This window comes from Phacochoerus africanus, chromosome 15, assembly GCF_016906955.1.
Source record: "Phacochoerus africanus isolate WHEZ1 chromosome 15, ROS_Pafr_v1, whole genome shotgun sequence".
NCBI classification, from domain to species: Eukaryota; Metazoa; Chordata; class Mammalia; order Artiodactyla; family Suidae; genus Phacochoerus; species Phacochoerus africanus.
Window position 1 is genome coordinate 4,446,606 of NC_062558.1, and position 16,162 is coordinate 4,462,767.

General features: G+C 51.6%; 1 protein-coding gene across 1 annotated transcript in view; it reads right to left on the minus strand.

The window, feature by feature from the left end:
* Positions 1-16,162, minus strand: part of LZTS1 (leucine zipper tumor suppressor 1) — a 59,910-nt gene that overhangs the window by 8,818 nt on the left and 34,930 nt on the right. Inside the window, exon 2 of the mRNA XM_047760961.1 lies at positions 625-1,101. Within this exon, the coding sequence (XP_047616917.1) occupies positions 625-969 (345 nt within the window). The 5' untranslated portion in view covers positions 970-1,101. The remainder of the gene's footprint in view (positions 1-624; positions 1,102-16,162) is intronic.

Below are 16,162 nucleotides of genomic sequence, written 5' to 3' on the forward strand. Positions count from 1 at the left end.
GAGTGAGACCAGGGATCGAACCCGAATCCTCGTGGCTACTAGTCAGGTTCTTAACCCACTGAGCCACCATGGGAACTCCCTGGATTTCTGAGCATGTAGGACCCCTTACCCTCATCCCTAATGGATGATGATGATAGCAAACAGCCTTATCCAGCAGAGATGCTTTGGGGCTGGCTTGAGCAGGAGTTGCTGCCCACCAGAGCAACAAAGGAGGGAAAACCCCCCTCCACGAGTCCACTAGCAAGAGAAGCCACTAGCTCTCTCCAAGTGGGCTCTCCACCTGCTCTTCCAGACAGTAACTGAGACCCTTCTCCTTCCTACGAGCTTGAAATTGCTGCTATTGGTCCTGCCTTTGCAACCCAAAGTTACACCCTGGCAGAGGTCAAAAAGTCTTTCACTTTCCCATTGCTCTTTGCTCAGGGGTCACCCCAGACTTCTGCATCAGGGGACTGACCACTGCGCCTTTCCCTTGTCTAACCTTTGCTCGATGGCCTGTCTGAGCACTCCTGCCCTCACCGAGCCACTCAGCCTCTTTTAGCCCTCCATGGCCACTCCCTGCCCCCTGTCCCCGCCGCTTCAGGGCTCTCTCCTGCCTTCCCCACCCACCCTGGAGTCCCCGCTTACCATTTCCAGCTGATTGGAGAAGGGCATGAGCTTGGGTGGGGTGGACGGGCCGAAGTCAACCCCAGCCTGGCCTCCTAGGTCCCCACTGGACAGTGCGGTGTAATCGGGACGGTGGGAGCCCCGGGCCTTCTGGCTGACCTTGATGTAGAAGAAATCTTCACTCTTGCCCATTTTGGAGCTGGACTTGCCATGGCCTGAGTCCTGAGAGAAGCCAAATCTCAGCAGCCCGTCTGAGTACCGATTGAGTTTCTTCAGGTGCGAGGATTTCCGCAGCTTGTATTGGGAGGCCCGGCAGTGCTTGCTATGGAAGCCGTGGCCGGAGATGAGGCTGCTGACGCTGCCCATGGTGACACGGGGCTGAGGACAGGCGGGGCAGAGCAGGGACCTGGCGTGGCTGTGGCAGCAAGGGGCAGTGCTGGCTCTTTGAAGAGACTGCGGTCATAGCAGAAGCCTCGCAGAGCCCCAGGGAGCCGAGATCTGGAAGGAGACACAAGGCAAGGTCAGCCTGGGACGGGTCACTGCTCTGTCCCCGCCAGTGACTTTCAGAGGAGGGATTCTGACCACTAGATTTGAGCAGCAGAGAAATATGTGTCTCTTGGCAGAAACTTGGCCCTGTGTCTGTTTCTGGGCTGTCCACTCATTCTTCCTTTGTCTGCTAATTCAGCAACTATCCACCAAAAGCCTACTTGGGGAATGGCTCTGTCCTCAGCACTGGGATGCAGGAGTGACCGGAGCAGTAACAGTTTAGATAGTGGGGACAGGCCACAAACAGATCAGTGGGTCCAACCCCCAGCGACCTATGTGCTGCGGGAGGAAATAGAGTGAGTCAGATGGAATTCTGAGAAGTGGTTATTATTTTTCTTCTTCTTTTTAGGGCCACACCTGCAGCACATTGTGCTAGGGGCTGAATCAGAGCTGCAGCTGCAGGCGCCGGTTCTGAGCTGCATCTGCAAACTCTTTTGCAGCTTGAGGCAAGGCCAGATCCTTAACCCACTGAGCCACGGTGGGAACTCCAAGGGAGGTGGTTATTTTCTGTAGGGAGGACGAGAGAGGCCTCTGTTGGGTATTGTTTGAAGATACCTCAAGAAAATGATGGAGCAAGCCACATGGAGCTCTAGAGGGAGAGAGAAGCAGCTCAGAAGCAAAGCCCTTGTGTGGAGTGTGCTGGGCTTTTGAGACCAGCAAGGAGACCAATCTGGCTGGAGAGTAGTTAGTAATGGGGGGGGGGGGTGCACAGGGGCTGTAGACCTCGGAAAGCTGGCAGGTGCCAGGCAACAGAGAAACTCGGCAGCCATAACCGCTTTGGATTTTCATCTGATCGAAGCCTTCAGATGGCTTTTAAACAACCGGATATGACTTAGGCTGTGGAGGGTTCCCTGGGCTGCTTGGTGGAGAAGAGGTCGTTGAAGGTCACGGCTGGATGTGGTGGGTCAGTTATGGCTGGCGAGTGACCAGCACAGCCAGGCCAGGGTGGTGGCTATGGATTCAGTTTTAGATGTAAATTTAAGGTCGGGCTGATAGGATTGTTAAAAGATGGGAGGCAGGCAGTGAAAGTGAGGCGTCCAGGATGACTTCGGTGTTTTTATCCCAGCAACTAGAAGAAGTTGGCGTTTATTGAGATGCAAAAGACCACAAAAGGAGCCAGTTTGGGATGAAGTGGGGGTGGAAAATAGGAGTTGAAGACGTTAGGTTTGCAAAGCCTCTCAGACATCCGAGGAGTGATGTCGAGTAGGCAGTAGGATGGGTGTGGAGCGGTGGGAGCTGCCGATTTCCATGTGCAAGTTGTTGCCGAGAAGCTAGCTCTGAGACTCGATGAAAAAGCAAAGGCATACAGACAAGCAAAATGTGAGGACTGGATCATGGAGGTCAGGAAGGTGAGGAGGAATGAGGAAGAGCCCCTGAGAAGGCTCGACAGCGATGCAGGAGACCCAGGAAAGACAAGGATGAGGATGGTGCCAAGTGCTGCTGAAGCAAGATGGCGACTGAGAGTCAGTCAATGGATGTGGCCGTGTGGAGGCACCAGTGACCTTGACATGAGAGGTTTTGCTGGGGTGGAGGGAAGAAAGGCCTGATGCAGAGGGTGTAAGAGAGCAAGAGAAGAGAAATGGTAATATCGAATATGAAGAAGTACATGAGAGACTGGGTTTGGATTCCCAGTTATGCTCCCTGCTGGCCATGAGGTAGGCGGTAAATTCTCACATCTCTAAGCTTCAGTTTCAGACTAATTCCAAGACACATTTTAAAAGTTTCTCTTTTTTTCGAGTAATAGGAATGCATCTTCTAATCCATGCTGAAAACAGTAACAATGACCTTGACAATCACCAGACTGAGGAAAGCACCGGACAGCAATGCGGGCACTCTGGCGGAGGCAGGCGAATCAGAGCATAGGTCACGTGACTTCCAGAGGTAGGAGAGGCTGGGTGGTTGTCATGCATTGAGAAGGATTATTTCTTAGTCCATCGAGAGATAGATGATCCAATGAAGGGAGGGAAAGACTAAAGTAGGAAATGCTGAAGGAACCCTCATTCTTTATTCTGCTCTAAATTATCCTGTCAATCCTAAAGGGGTGAAAGGCACCCCACGTGGGTGATGAGGGTGTGTGGGCATGGCTGAGGGAGCCAGAGGACTCCTCACACTCTGAATGTGAAGGCTCAGGTTCAAACTTGCATTGTCATCCTGAAGAATAAAGTGGTTGTGGTATGAAAAAAATACATGTACATTCCAAACACAAAAGCGCAACACAACAAAACGTTATGGTGTAAGCATCACGTATGTTTTTCTGCGAAAAGCTTTTATTGAATTGATGGCCTCTTAAAATGAGGGAAAAATCAAGGATGCCCACCTCATAGGGTCACGTTGAACGGTTTATAGGATACCACCAGAAGCTGAGATGTCCGGCACATTTATTGACAGAAGGCATTCACCAAGTGAGAGGTATATTCACTGGTATCTATGATTTATATTGTTATCATTGTTCTCCCCAGCATTTATTGTCCTTAGGCTACCTTCAATGGCTGTATTTCAGTTTTCATTATTTTTTATTTTCACAGCCATACCCAAAGCATACAGTGGTTCCCAGGCTAGGGGTGGAATTGGAACTGCAGCTGCCGGCCTACGCCACAGTCACAGCAGCACTGGATCTGAGCCCCATCTGTGACCTACCCCACAGATCGAGGCAATGCCGGATCCTTAATCCATTGAGCAAGGCCAGGGATCGAACCTGCATCCTTGTGGATACTTGTTGAGTTCTTAACCCACTGAAATACAATGGGAATTCCTCATTTTTAAGAATTAGTTCTGGAGTTCCCGTCATGGCTCAGTGGTTAACGAACCCAACTGGTGGCCATGAGGTTGCGGGTTCAATCCCTGGCCTCGCTCGGTGGGTTGGGGATCCGGCATTGCCATGAGCTGTGATGTAGGTCGAGGATGTGGCTCGGATCCTGCGTTGCTATGGCTGTGGTGCAGGACAGCAGCTGTAGCTGTGCTTCAACCCCTAGCCTGGGAACCTCCATATGCCACAGGTGCAGCTCTAAAAAGTAAAAAAAAAAAAAAAAAAAAAAGAAAAGAAAGGAAGGAAGGAAAATTAACCTGAGGTTTCTTGGTTTACAAAATGGAAATAATCACGATTCCACAAGACCCATACGAGGATGAAGCAAACTCACAGAAGTCAAGGGCAATGCTTGGCCCAGGACAGGTGCTGTCCAGCTGTGTGTGTGATCAAGAGAAGGATGGGACTCAGGTGGCTTCAAGAAGCATAGGGCAGCTGCAGCAGGACGATGATATGGGGCAGGCATGTAAAATGAATCTGCTTGCAGCTCTCCTGCTGCACCCCTATCTTGAGACCACCTGCAAATATGTCTTTGCTCAATCTGTTCATCCTAAGCATCTGGAGGGTCACAGTCGCCAGGCTCCCCGGGGAAAACCTTTGAAGCTTTCCATTGTGCTGAGAGCAGAGCAGACTCCTCATGAGTCCTGCAGGCCCCGGCAGGCCCTGGTTTTGCCCACTGCCCCAGGCTGCTCCCCACAATGACAGCCACTCTCTTTTCTCCCTGTTGGCTGAACACACCAAGCCTTCTCCCAGCGAGGAGCTTCCGCCCCTGCTGCTGCCTCTGCCAGCGACCAGCCTCTTCCCTTAGGCCCTCCTCATCACAGATTTCCCTTTCTCATCCTTTAGTTTTCAACTCAGTTGCCCTTGTAGAAATCCATCTCCCCCGTTCCTCTCTGTTAGGCCAACCTATTTATTTTCTTTGTAACACTTCCTTTAACCTATAATAATCTTTTTTTTTTTTAATATAGAACTGCACTATTTATTTATTTATTTATTTGGCCATACTCATAGCCTGCGGAAATTCCTGGGCCAGGGACTGAACCCGAGCCACAGCAGTGACTACATCAAATCCTTAACTACTAAGCCACCAGAGAACTCCTATAATACTTTCATTTTAAAATAGGTTTATGGGAGTTCCCATCATGGCTCAGTGGTAATGAACCCAACTAGTATCCATGAGGACTGGGGTTCGATGCCTGGCCTCGCTAAGTGGGTTGAGGATCCAGCATGGACGTGAGCTCTGGTGCGGGTGGCAGACATGGCTCGCATCTGGTGTTGCTGTGGCTGTGGTGTAGGCTAGCAGTTGCAGTTCTGATTGGACCCCTAGCCTGGGAACTTTCGTGTGCTGCAGGTATGGCCTTAAAAAGACAAAAAAAAAAAAGTGTTTATGGTGTGCTTAAGTTTTTGTCTCTAGAGTTTCTAGAAGAAGAAAAAAAAAATGAAGAAAATCAGGCAAAAACTCAGAGTGGTCAGATGACGTGGCCCTGGTCTTTCCACTGGCCAGTGACCAAGGTGGGGTTTGAACCCAGATCCAAATTTCATGATCTCCACGTGAAAGCACATTGCTGGGGGCTGTAGCTGAGGCTCAGAGATGTCAGGGATCCTGTCCCGGAAGCCAGGTCAGTTGGCAGAGAGAAAGCCTGGAGGGGGAATCAAGCTCGTGGCCTCCGGCGGTAGCTTCAGTTCCCTTTGGGGAAGATGACAAGGCTTTAGGTCCAGGTAAGTTTCCACCAGTGACCTCAGCAGCAGCCAGGATGGTGTGTGACGCACAGGCAGTGCTGGGCCCTGGGGGACTGAGGGCAAAAAGACAAAGGATGCAGAGCAGCAAAGTCGAGGAGTGGGTGAGGCACGCCGGCTCTGATCCCGAGCGCATTCCTGTCCCTTAGCCCCGGTCTCCTGCTCTCCATCCCCCAGGTCTGAACACACAGAGGTGCTTTGAAGTTTGAGATTATCGCCAGATCCACTTGAGGCTAAACTAATTACCTTCAAGTGTCTAGACTTGTTCGGTTTTCAACTTGGAGAGAGCATCACAGAAAACTTGGCTGTGATCCACCCTAGTTCCCAAACGCTAGATCCCCCCACCACACCCCCACGCCACCAGACTTGCTGTCTCTATCCTCAGAAAAGGACAAGGGGCAGGGCACATTTTTCTCCCGAGGAAACAAATCCCCACTGGCTAGGAGTACATGCTCAGGGTGGTGGCGAGCAACCACACAGATCTTGGAGACGCAAGAAGCAGAAAGGAAGAGGCAAGAAGATGCAGAGAGGAAAAGGCAAAGGAGCCACAGGCCCTCACGCCGAGCAGGTCAGCGTCACCTGCTTGGACTCCCACTGGTTTTCCAGAAGAAATCCAACGAGAATTAGAGTTTAGGTCTTAAGAGAGGAAAAGAGAAGAAATGGCCAAAAAGGCCGGAAAAGGACCTCCTGACCTACGCTTCTCAGAATTGGATCCCCTGGGAATTCGGGACATTTACCCCAGAACCAGCGCCAGCCTCCCCTCCCCCATGCGACCACCCCCCCCCCACCCCCAGAGTGTCTGCTGCCCCAGGACAGGCAAGGACCAGGGGATTCTGGGAACTCCCAAGGCCAGGAGCTGCTGAGACTCCCACTGCAGCTGCCACCCCCCCATACACTCTGCACCCTCCCTCCCCAAGGAAACCGGGGCTCACGCCAGGGTGGCACATTCCTCTGATGTCCTTTTCTGGAATATGGAGATAGAGGCATGGTGTTGAAAAGGGGGTCTGTCTGTCTGGAAGGTGAGAAATACTATTGCTCCCCCTTCCCGTCCACACCAGGGGGAGAAGCAGTTGTGGCCACAGTGTGAGCTTCGGGGTTTCGGGAGGAACAAATAACTTGGCCTTAGATTACTGACTTCACTAATGACTCCCTGCTTCCTCCAGGGACTGGGAAGGAAGGGAAGCTAAAGAAATTGTGTGTCACCTCAGTGCAGTTCCCGCCCCCAACACTCAGTCTTTGGGGTCCCGCAGCCCTAATTCCCAAGGCTTGGACAGACTTGGGCCAACTTCAAAGGGAGTTCTGTTGTTCCCGTCTTGGTGCAGCGGAAACGAATCCGACTAGGAACCATGAGGTGGCCCTGGTCTTTCCACTGGCCAGTGACCAAGGTGGGGTTAAGGATCCGGTGTAGATCGCAGATGAGGCTCAGATCTGGCATTGCTGTGGCTGTGGTGTAGGCCAGCAGCTGTAGTTCTGATGTGACCCCTAGCCTGGGAACCTCCATATGGCGTGGGTGCAGCCCTAAAAAAAAAAAAAAAAAAAAGAGTCCCAAGGTGAAAGGCTGGCCCCCAGGGGGCAGGTGCAAACCCTAGAGTGAACAAGGCTGCGGTTCTCCCCAAAGCTCACCCCCGTTCCTGATGGACCACTATTAGAGCTTTCTCCTATTTAATTCTTGTTTTAATCGACTTTGAAAATACTGCAATACTACCAAAAAAAAAAAAAATCAATTAAAGATTCAAACTATTGCCTTTGGAATGGATTAGCAAGGAGATTCTGCTGTGGAGCACTAAGAACTATGTCTAGTCACTTATGGTGGAGCATGATAATGGGAGAAAAAAGAATGTATACATGTATGTGTAACTGGGTCGTCTTGCTGTACAGTGGAAAAAATGTATTGGGGAAATAAAAATTTAAAAAAATTTTTAAAAAATCAATTAAGTAACTTGTACAGAATTGACAATTGTTTCAGAAATAAAACATCTCAAAGTGGAAACCCCCTTTCCCTACCCCATCTCTCCCTCTCCTGGGGTAATCCCTATTGTGAATTTTGTGGGTATGTTTGTTTATGGTTGAACATTTTTTTTTTCTTTTTATGGCTATACTTGTGGCATAAGGAAGTACTCAGGCTAGGGACTGAATCGGAGCTGCAGCTGTTGGCCTATGCCACGGTCATGGCAACACCAGATCCGAGCCACACCTGTGACGTACACTGCAGCTTGCGGCAATGCTGGATCCTTAACCCACTGATCAGGGCCAGGGACTGAACCTGTGTCCTCAAGGACACTGTATCAGGTTCTTAACCTGCTGAGCCACAATGGGAACTCCTGGATGAGTATATATATATATATATATATATATATATTTTTTTTTTTAAATTTTTGTCTTTTCAGGGCCGCACCCATGGCATATGGAGGTTCCCAGGCTAGGGGTCCAATTGCAGCTGTAGCTGCTGGCCTACACCACAGCCACAGCAATGCAGGAGCTGAACTGAGTTTGTGACCTACACCACAGCTCACAGCAACACCAGATCCTTTACCCACTGAACAAGGCTAGGGATCGAACCCGCCACCTCATGGTTCCTAGTTGGATTCGTTTCCACTGCGCCACGACAGGAACTCCCTGGCTGAATATATTTTTAACATCTAGGAATACGTACTGGTTTGATTTCTACCTTATAGAAATGGTATCCACTTGTGTGTACCACTCTGCAAGCTCGATTGCTTTATTCAATATTTTACATTCAGGGTCCACCCGTGTACATTCTTTGCAGTGATCCTCACATTTTCTTCCGTCTACTCAGATGTTCCCATTTTGTTGCAAGAACCCTCCTATAAAGAATTACTTCTTCACATGTGTGGGAAGTCTTCTAAGATTTATTTTCTTTGTATCTTGGAAGATGCCTAGTTTTTAAAGCTCCCTCCCCACGAATTGAAACCCCCGCAGGGAGAGGCGGCATCTGAGACCCTTATTGGCCAATACATCAGAGGAGGACAGCAAGAGCAGAAAAAGGATTCCCAGATCACCTGTCATGAGTTACCCTAGCTGGGGGAGGGGCATGCTGCTGTTATTGACAAGGAGGTGCCGCCTGAGGAGCAGCAGAGGCGGGTGGGAGGAATCTGTAACCCGAGGGCTGGAGGAGCTTCCGCCCAACAAAGAGGTTGTCCAGCTTCACATGGTGGAGGACCTCCCTGCCATGAGGCAGCCTGGAACTGAAGGCACCATCCTTCATGGTCAAATCCCATAACTGGAGCCACGAGGGACCTCAGGTCCTTTACCCCGACTCCTTCACTGCACAGAGGGGACATGGAGGCCCAGAGCAGGGAAGGGCCTTGCCCAGGTCACATCACTACTTCTAGGTCTGAAACTAGTATCCCTTCCATCCTACCAACAGCACAGGGCCAACTGGAATCCATTTGCCAGATTTGGGGGTGGGGGAGACCAGTTCCCAGATCTATGTGGGTCACGTGTATAAGGAGGGTGTGGGCGTGTGTGTGTGTGTGTGTGTGTGTGTGTGTAATGGGACTCCATCCTGTGGACAGGCAGCACTGCTCCATTCTAGTATGATCAGCCCCTGGGTTCCATGCCTGAGAAGGCAGAGGAAGCTGCTGGGGGGGCTCTGTGTGGGCCCCAGCCATGGTGGGAGAGCTGGCCAGCCTCCAGGAATGGCTGGTGGCTGCTGGGTCAGGCTGGAAGCTCTGCCTGCATTGCCCGCCCAAGTCACCTTCTACACTTGGCCATGGGGACCACACCTTTGTGTTCTCATGTTCAATTCCATCTGGGGAACTCTGAGCACTTCACACTCACTGTTACTCATCCCGTGCGCGCACTTTAGCAGAGCCAATGAACGCGAATGTGGTCGTGGAACATCAGCTTCCTTTTAAAGGAAGAAAACGACCCTCTTCCAGGCCTGGCTCTTGTCTTTCTACTGCAGGAAACCCAGCCAACTACAGGAAGCCCCTCCTCTGGGCCAGCAGTTGCTACTCAGCTCACTTGGCACTCAGCCGGCACAGCCTGCAGTCAGCTCTTGTCTTATTATTGAGTTTTTCAAGAGTGAAGGCTTACCTCTCCAATGATCTTTAAACCTCCTTGAAGGCCAGGATGGGGCTGAAGCTTCCTTCTATCTCACGTGGTATTGAGCATAGGGCCAAGAACACAATAGGAGCTCAATACATGTTTGTTTGTTTGTTTGTTTAAATAAAATCAGCTCACAGAGAGCACAAGCATTACTGGCCAAGTTCTTGGAAGGGAGGACGTATGACTTCAACTGGGATCCCACACATGTAGGTCAGAAGCCAACTCTACGAAACCAGAATCCCAATCTGTTTTCAACCCAAACTTGCATCTCTTGCACTTCATTTGAGTCAGTGGGTCACCTTGGGAAGAAGGAAACTGACCCTCTCCTTGACCTTCCAGTCCTGTTCAAAGTCCAAGACAAAGACACATAAGGCAGAATCCCTGTTTTCGGTGGGATGGTTGAGAGACAAGACAGAGACTTAAAAGGAGTTAAAAGGCAGCACCAGTTTAAGATAGAAGATGAACTGGCGGGAGCTTGCTGGATTAGAGCCAGCTCTCTGCCTCCAGCGCGTGGAGGTTTTTAATTTTTTCTCTCATATAGAACTGAGGTAAAGGAGGTCCCGTCATGGCTCGGCAGTTAACAAACTGCCTAGCATCCATGAGGACACGGGTTCGATCCCTGGCTTCACTTAGTGGGTTGAGGACGCAGCGTTGCTGTGGCTGTGGTGTAGGCTGGCGGCTATAGCTCCAATTTGACCCCTACCCTGGGAACCTCCATATGTCGCAGGTGTGGCCTTAAAAAGATAAAAAAAGACCCCCCCACCCAAAAAAAGGAACTGAGATAAAGATTCTCACTCTATCGTCTGTCTATGGACTGAATGTTTGTGTCCTCCTAAAATGCATCACCAATGTGATGGTGTTAGGAGGGAATTCGTTTTAGATGAACCTGTGGGTGGGGTCTTCATGACGGAATTAGTGCCTTTATGGGACCAGAGAGGTCCAGGTTTTTGATCCCTTCCCTCCTGGCCCCTTCCTCTCCTCACTCCCACCCCCACCCCCACAATGTGAGGCCACAGTAAAATGACAGCCATCTACAAGCCAGGAAGAGAGGTCTCACCAGAGGCAAAATCTGCCAGTGCCTGACCTTGGACTTCCCAGCCTCCAGAACTGAGAACGTGTTATTTATGTTCCTCAGTCCGTGGCTTTGTGATAGCAGCCCAAGTCTAAGGAGACACTGCGCTCCCTCTTCCAGGCACCCTGGCAGAAGATGCTGGTGTCAAGTCACCTGGTTCTGGGGGCTATCCTTTTTTATACATTCTTCCCTCCTGCTTCTCGGGTCCATGGGGTGGTGCCAATAGCCGTAGAGTAAGCACACCTGCCATTCCTTGTGGGGAGCCCTACAATGGTTGGACCCTTGGCGGGAAGTCAAGGGACTCAGAGCTCTAATCCTGGTTCTGCCTCCCATGCTCTGGGACAATTTCTGCCCCATCCGCTGTGACCTGTTTGCCCCTGCAAGCAAATGCCCCAAGGGCAGTGCTTTTGCCTGCACAGCTCTGGGTCCACGGGAGGGAACCGTCAGGTACATGCCTTCATCAGACCCCTTCTGTAGACTGTGCTCTACCTGCGTGATTGCATTAAGCCTTTGACAGAGAATCACAGATTGATGGATCTGTTTTGTCATCTGGCAGAAGGTTTAACCTTTCAGCATCTCTATTTCCTCACGTGTTAGCTAAGCACAGCTGATAGCCACCTCACAGAGCAACTGTCAGGATTAAATGAAATCGCATCTATGAAAATGCTTGACCACAGTCAAAACAGTACACAATGGATGAATTCAAACCAAAGCGCTGGTTGAAATGATGAAGCAGTGGGGAAAGATGCTGGAATTAGATCCTTCTATATCTTGAAGTTAAAAGAGCAGGTCTTTGGGGGAAGGCTGACACCCCCACCCCCTCCCTGTGGGGGCAGGGCTAGGGTTGCTGGGGACTTGGCAGCCGCCAGACCTGCCTTTCAGCCTCCAGAAGGGCAGCTGGGGCTTACAGAGATGTGAGAGCGGTCCGTCCCGTCCCGTGGCATCTGCCAGCTGGGGCTGGGGAGGGGGGGCTGGCTGCACCCGGCTGGTGGGTGGGCACCCAGCCAGATCCCCAGCAGAGGTCTCTCTGGGGCTAAATGGGGCGCGTGCCCAGGATTAATTGACTCCCCTTACAAGAGGACTCTCCCCTGACACTCTGCTCCTCCCCCCAGCACAGTTGCCCTACTCCGTTTCCTTATCTGGGATTCCAGTGCTGGTGTATTCCTGTCCTTGACCTCTCCTGCCACTTGCCGCTTAAATGAGGGTCAGGCAAGGGCTGGGGCCAGGGCTAGGGCAGGGGTGAACCTGGGAGCTGGTTAATCATCTCAGCCCGGTCTGCTAACCTCCCAAGTCTCTGGAGGCCTGGAGGGCTCCACGTGCAAAGCTCAGTATATATATATATATATATATATATATATATATATATATATATATATATATATTTTTTTTTTTTTTTTGAGTGAATGGATGAATGGAAGAGAGGAGAGAATGGAGGAGGGAGGGGGCTGGGAAGCGTGGGCGGCAAGCGGAGAGGCTGAGGGTGCCGAGGTGCGAGCAGGGGCCCACGCAGCTCTCAATTAAGTGCACTCAGGTTCGGTGGAAAGGCAGAGAGTGAAAGGGAAATCGCTGGCAGGCTGAGTCATTCCATGGGGTGAACAATCGGAAGCAATTCTGCTTCCCACGGCTGGGGAGGAATGAAAAGCCATTCTGCCCGGCAGCCTTTTGTGTGCAAGTCCTGGAGTTCAGCTGCTGGCGGCGCCTTCCTCCGGCGCGGTGGGCAGCCTGTGTCTCAGCAGCGCTGATTGACGGTTCTCCTCAGGAACATGATTCCCCAGCAATCCCAACCTGCCCTTCTCCCTTCCAAAAATACAGCCACAGTTACATGCAAAGCTCATGCAAATTTAACCCCACAGCTGCTAGTGCAGCGGCGGCTCCCACGTGAGGGAGCAGAAGGCGAGCTTTATGCACATTCATGACTTGGGTACCACCAGGCATCAGGCACCTGGGCAGTGCGGGTGAGGGGAGCCAGTGAGGGGAGGCGCTTCTCCTCCTGGCAGAGGGACAGCATCTAAAGAACCGCAGCTCGGATCTTAAACGGGGGGAGCGGATAAGACATCCAGGTGGGCTGGGAATCTGGCTGGACGTCTTCCCATCTCCTTTGGTCAGAAATAAGGAACCCAGGACCAGTTAGGACTTTGGAGGCCAGAATGGAAGGGGCAGATGGCCCTCCCCTGTGTGCCAATCCCTTACCACCCCAGAGTGCAGACTGAGTGGGCATCTCCTGGAAGAGTGAATTTGAAGATACCAGGTCTACATCAGAAACAGCAGGGTCTCAGACAGGGATTCAAACTTAGGTTTGCCCTATTTGCCATCTCTGTGGCTTCCTCAAGTATTCTGAGGTCAGGCTCAGGTTCAATAGGGAAGAATTTGTGTTAAATGTGGGCCATGGGCTTAGGAAAGGGCAGTGGTGACACACTATTAGCGACAAGACATCCCTGGTCCAGGTACCAAAGTTGGTACCTGGTTAGCCTTTGGCAAATCAGACAACCTAGCATCTTTTTTTTTTTTTTGTCTTTTTGCCTTTTCTAGGGCCACACCCGTGGCATATGGAGGTTCCCAGGCTAGGAGTCTAATCAGAGCTGTAGCCGCCAGCCTACGCCAGAGCCACAGCAACGTGGGATCCGAGCTGCGTCTGCAACCTACACCACAGCTCACGGCAATGCCGGATCCTTAACCCACTGAGCAAGGCCAGGGATTGAACCTGCAACCTCATGGTTCTCAGTCGGATTTGTTAACCACTGAGCCACGACGGGAACTCCAGACAACCTAGCATCTTGAATTGAGTGGGAGATGTCTCAGGTTCCCTCAGGATCCCTGATGCTGTGAAATGCCTTCGTGGCTCCATCTCTCCAGAATTCTGACTCTTCCCTCCCCTGTCCCAGCTCCACATATGGGTCCTCTTTACTCTCTAGACCAGGTTCCCTGGTCTGAGGAAAATCCAGCAGGGGAGTGACCTCACATTTCATTTCATACCAGGAGCCAGGGACGGGGAAAGGCAGGGAGCCTCTGAACTATGCGGTGCCCACCTGAGCAGAAAGAGGACTCTCTGTGATGCCATGGAAGGCAGCACAGAGATGCCCACCTAATTAATCCGGTAAAAGGGTGAGAGAACTGGGGCCATGAGTAGGATGGGAAACAAGTTGGTACCAGGTCACAAGTGAAACAGAATGAAGAAAAACCCAGAGATGCTGCTTCAGTCCTCCCTGATAAGAAGCCACTGGGGCCCTTGGTGTGTGACTTGTCCAAGGCCACTCAGCAAGGCAAGAGCAGGGCTGGGGCTGGAAGCCTGGCCTCCTGGCTCCCTGGCCAGCTTTCTTCCCACTTAGAACCTTCTTTAACAGAAGAGAAGGAAGGGCTGGGGTGAAAATATCTTTCTATGTTGAGAGGGACTGCTTTAAAAAGACTGAGCTCACAGGAGCCGGATGGAAGCTGAAATCAGCATTCCAGCGACCTGTGAGATGTCAGCATCAGCCATGAACTGGGGCGGAGGGCGGTAAGTGGTATTTCTGCATGAAAATCAGTGGCAAACTGGCACTCATAAGTTTGGTTGGTGAGGGGGTGTGACAAGGACAGGTAGCAAAAGAGAGGAGAAAGAAGCAGGCAGGCTAGAAAGCCCTCAACCGCCTCCAAGGCCCCTGAAAGAGCTCTGCTTTGGGAATAGAAGAGGAAGATCTTACAGCAGAAGGAGGCGTTGAGTCTTCCAGAAGGCAGGTAGGTGGAGGAGAAGGATGGAGGGTGGATCAGAGAGGGGGGCACTTGTTCTAAAGATGCCCCCCTCCCCTCCTCACCCACACCCCTTATTCCCACCACAGAGTGGCTTTTATACCCACTGAGTGTATCCAGTATGTGTGAGTTTGTGTGTAGGGCCAGGTGGGAGCTGGGGGAGAGCTGGTAGGCTGCAGAATTCAGAAAGTGGCTGGAATTGGGGAAGTCCTTGCTCTGGATGCTAGAAGTGACCTAGAAGAACCACCTCGAAGAACTTACCCTGGCTCCTTAGGGAGTATGGCCTCGGGTATTTGGAGTTGTTGGTGCGCCTGAGTGTGTGTGTGTGTGTGTGTGTGTGTGTGTGTTCAAAGGCATGGCCTGTCTGTTGAGATCTCTGAACACAGCAGGGGAAATCCACAACCATTCCTGACAAGTCTCTACGTGTCCTGAGTTCAACCTCTCTTGATAGCATCTGACGTGTGTGCCTGGGGAATTTTGACTTCTGTGTCATCTCTGCCCCACTTCCTTCTCCAGAGCATGTTCTTGGTGGTGAACTAGAAACCTAACATCTCGAAAAGGAGCCTCTCAGGAGCATCAAGCAACTCCCCTTCCTTCCCGGAGCCTGCATTAACCTCTCGTCAAAGCCCAGGGATCCCGCAGGGCTGGCCCACGACCGCCCCCTAAGGCCCTCATTCCTGTCTGCTCCACCTCTGTGATACTTTACCTGGTAGGGGTTCCCACCTGCCAGAACCACGGGTGCCGAAAGAGGCTCTCAAGTGCCACATGGAGACATGGGGCCTTGAAGGTCCCTCCAGCTGTGCTTCTGTCCCTCGCTGCCCTTCATGCTTCAATGATGCAGAATAGCTCGTGGTTTCCCAAATTGCCTCTCGGTGCTTTCTTTCATGCTCCTCCCTCTGCCAGGATGAGCTCCCTGACCATGGCTGCTTCTGGGGAAAGGTGGTCAAGCACCCCTCCTTCCCCATTGCCTCCCTCCCTCCCTCCCTCTCTGCCACCTTCCCAGGGAGACACTTGGGGGCTCAGGAAATTGACAGTGAGTATAGTGTAGGGATAGAATATCAGGGAACTCCAGATATTTCAGGGCTTGGACCGAGGGTATAAGATATCGTCTTTGCCCCAGGACGGTTGCAAAGACTTCTCGGGCTGAGCAGTCCTCTTCCAATGGAAAACCCAGGCACGGGATGCTGGTCCTCATTCCTAGCACACGGATTCCTTCCAGAATACCCCTGAGTAGCCTGCATATTGTAATCCATTGCACTGCAGCCAGATGGACTGGCTACAGGGCTCCTTCCCCGGGTCCTGCAGGCAGTGTCACTGAAAGGTGGGAATGGGGTGGGGTGACTACAGCCAGGGAGACATGCATGCAGCACAAATACGTCACGGAGCCAACCTGCCAGCCAGACTTGGTTCTCTCTGTGTCCCATTAAAGCCATGATTTGCAAACACAATCTTTCCCAGGAACACAGACGCTCTGAACACAGCACAGGCTATCAGTAGGGTGACTATATAATTTGGAGACTTTAAGAGTAAATGGCAGTGGCGGGTGGCAGGGCCGGAGGGGCGGGGGGGGTGTCCCTGGTGGCCTATTGAGTTCAGGATCTGGAGTT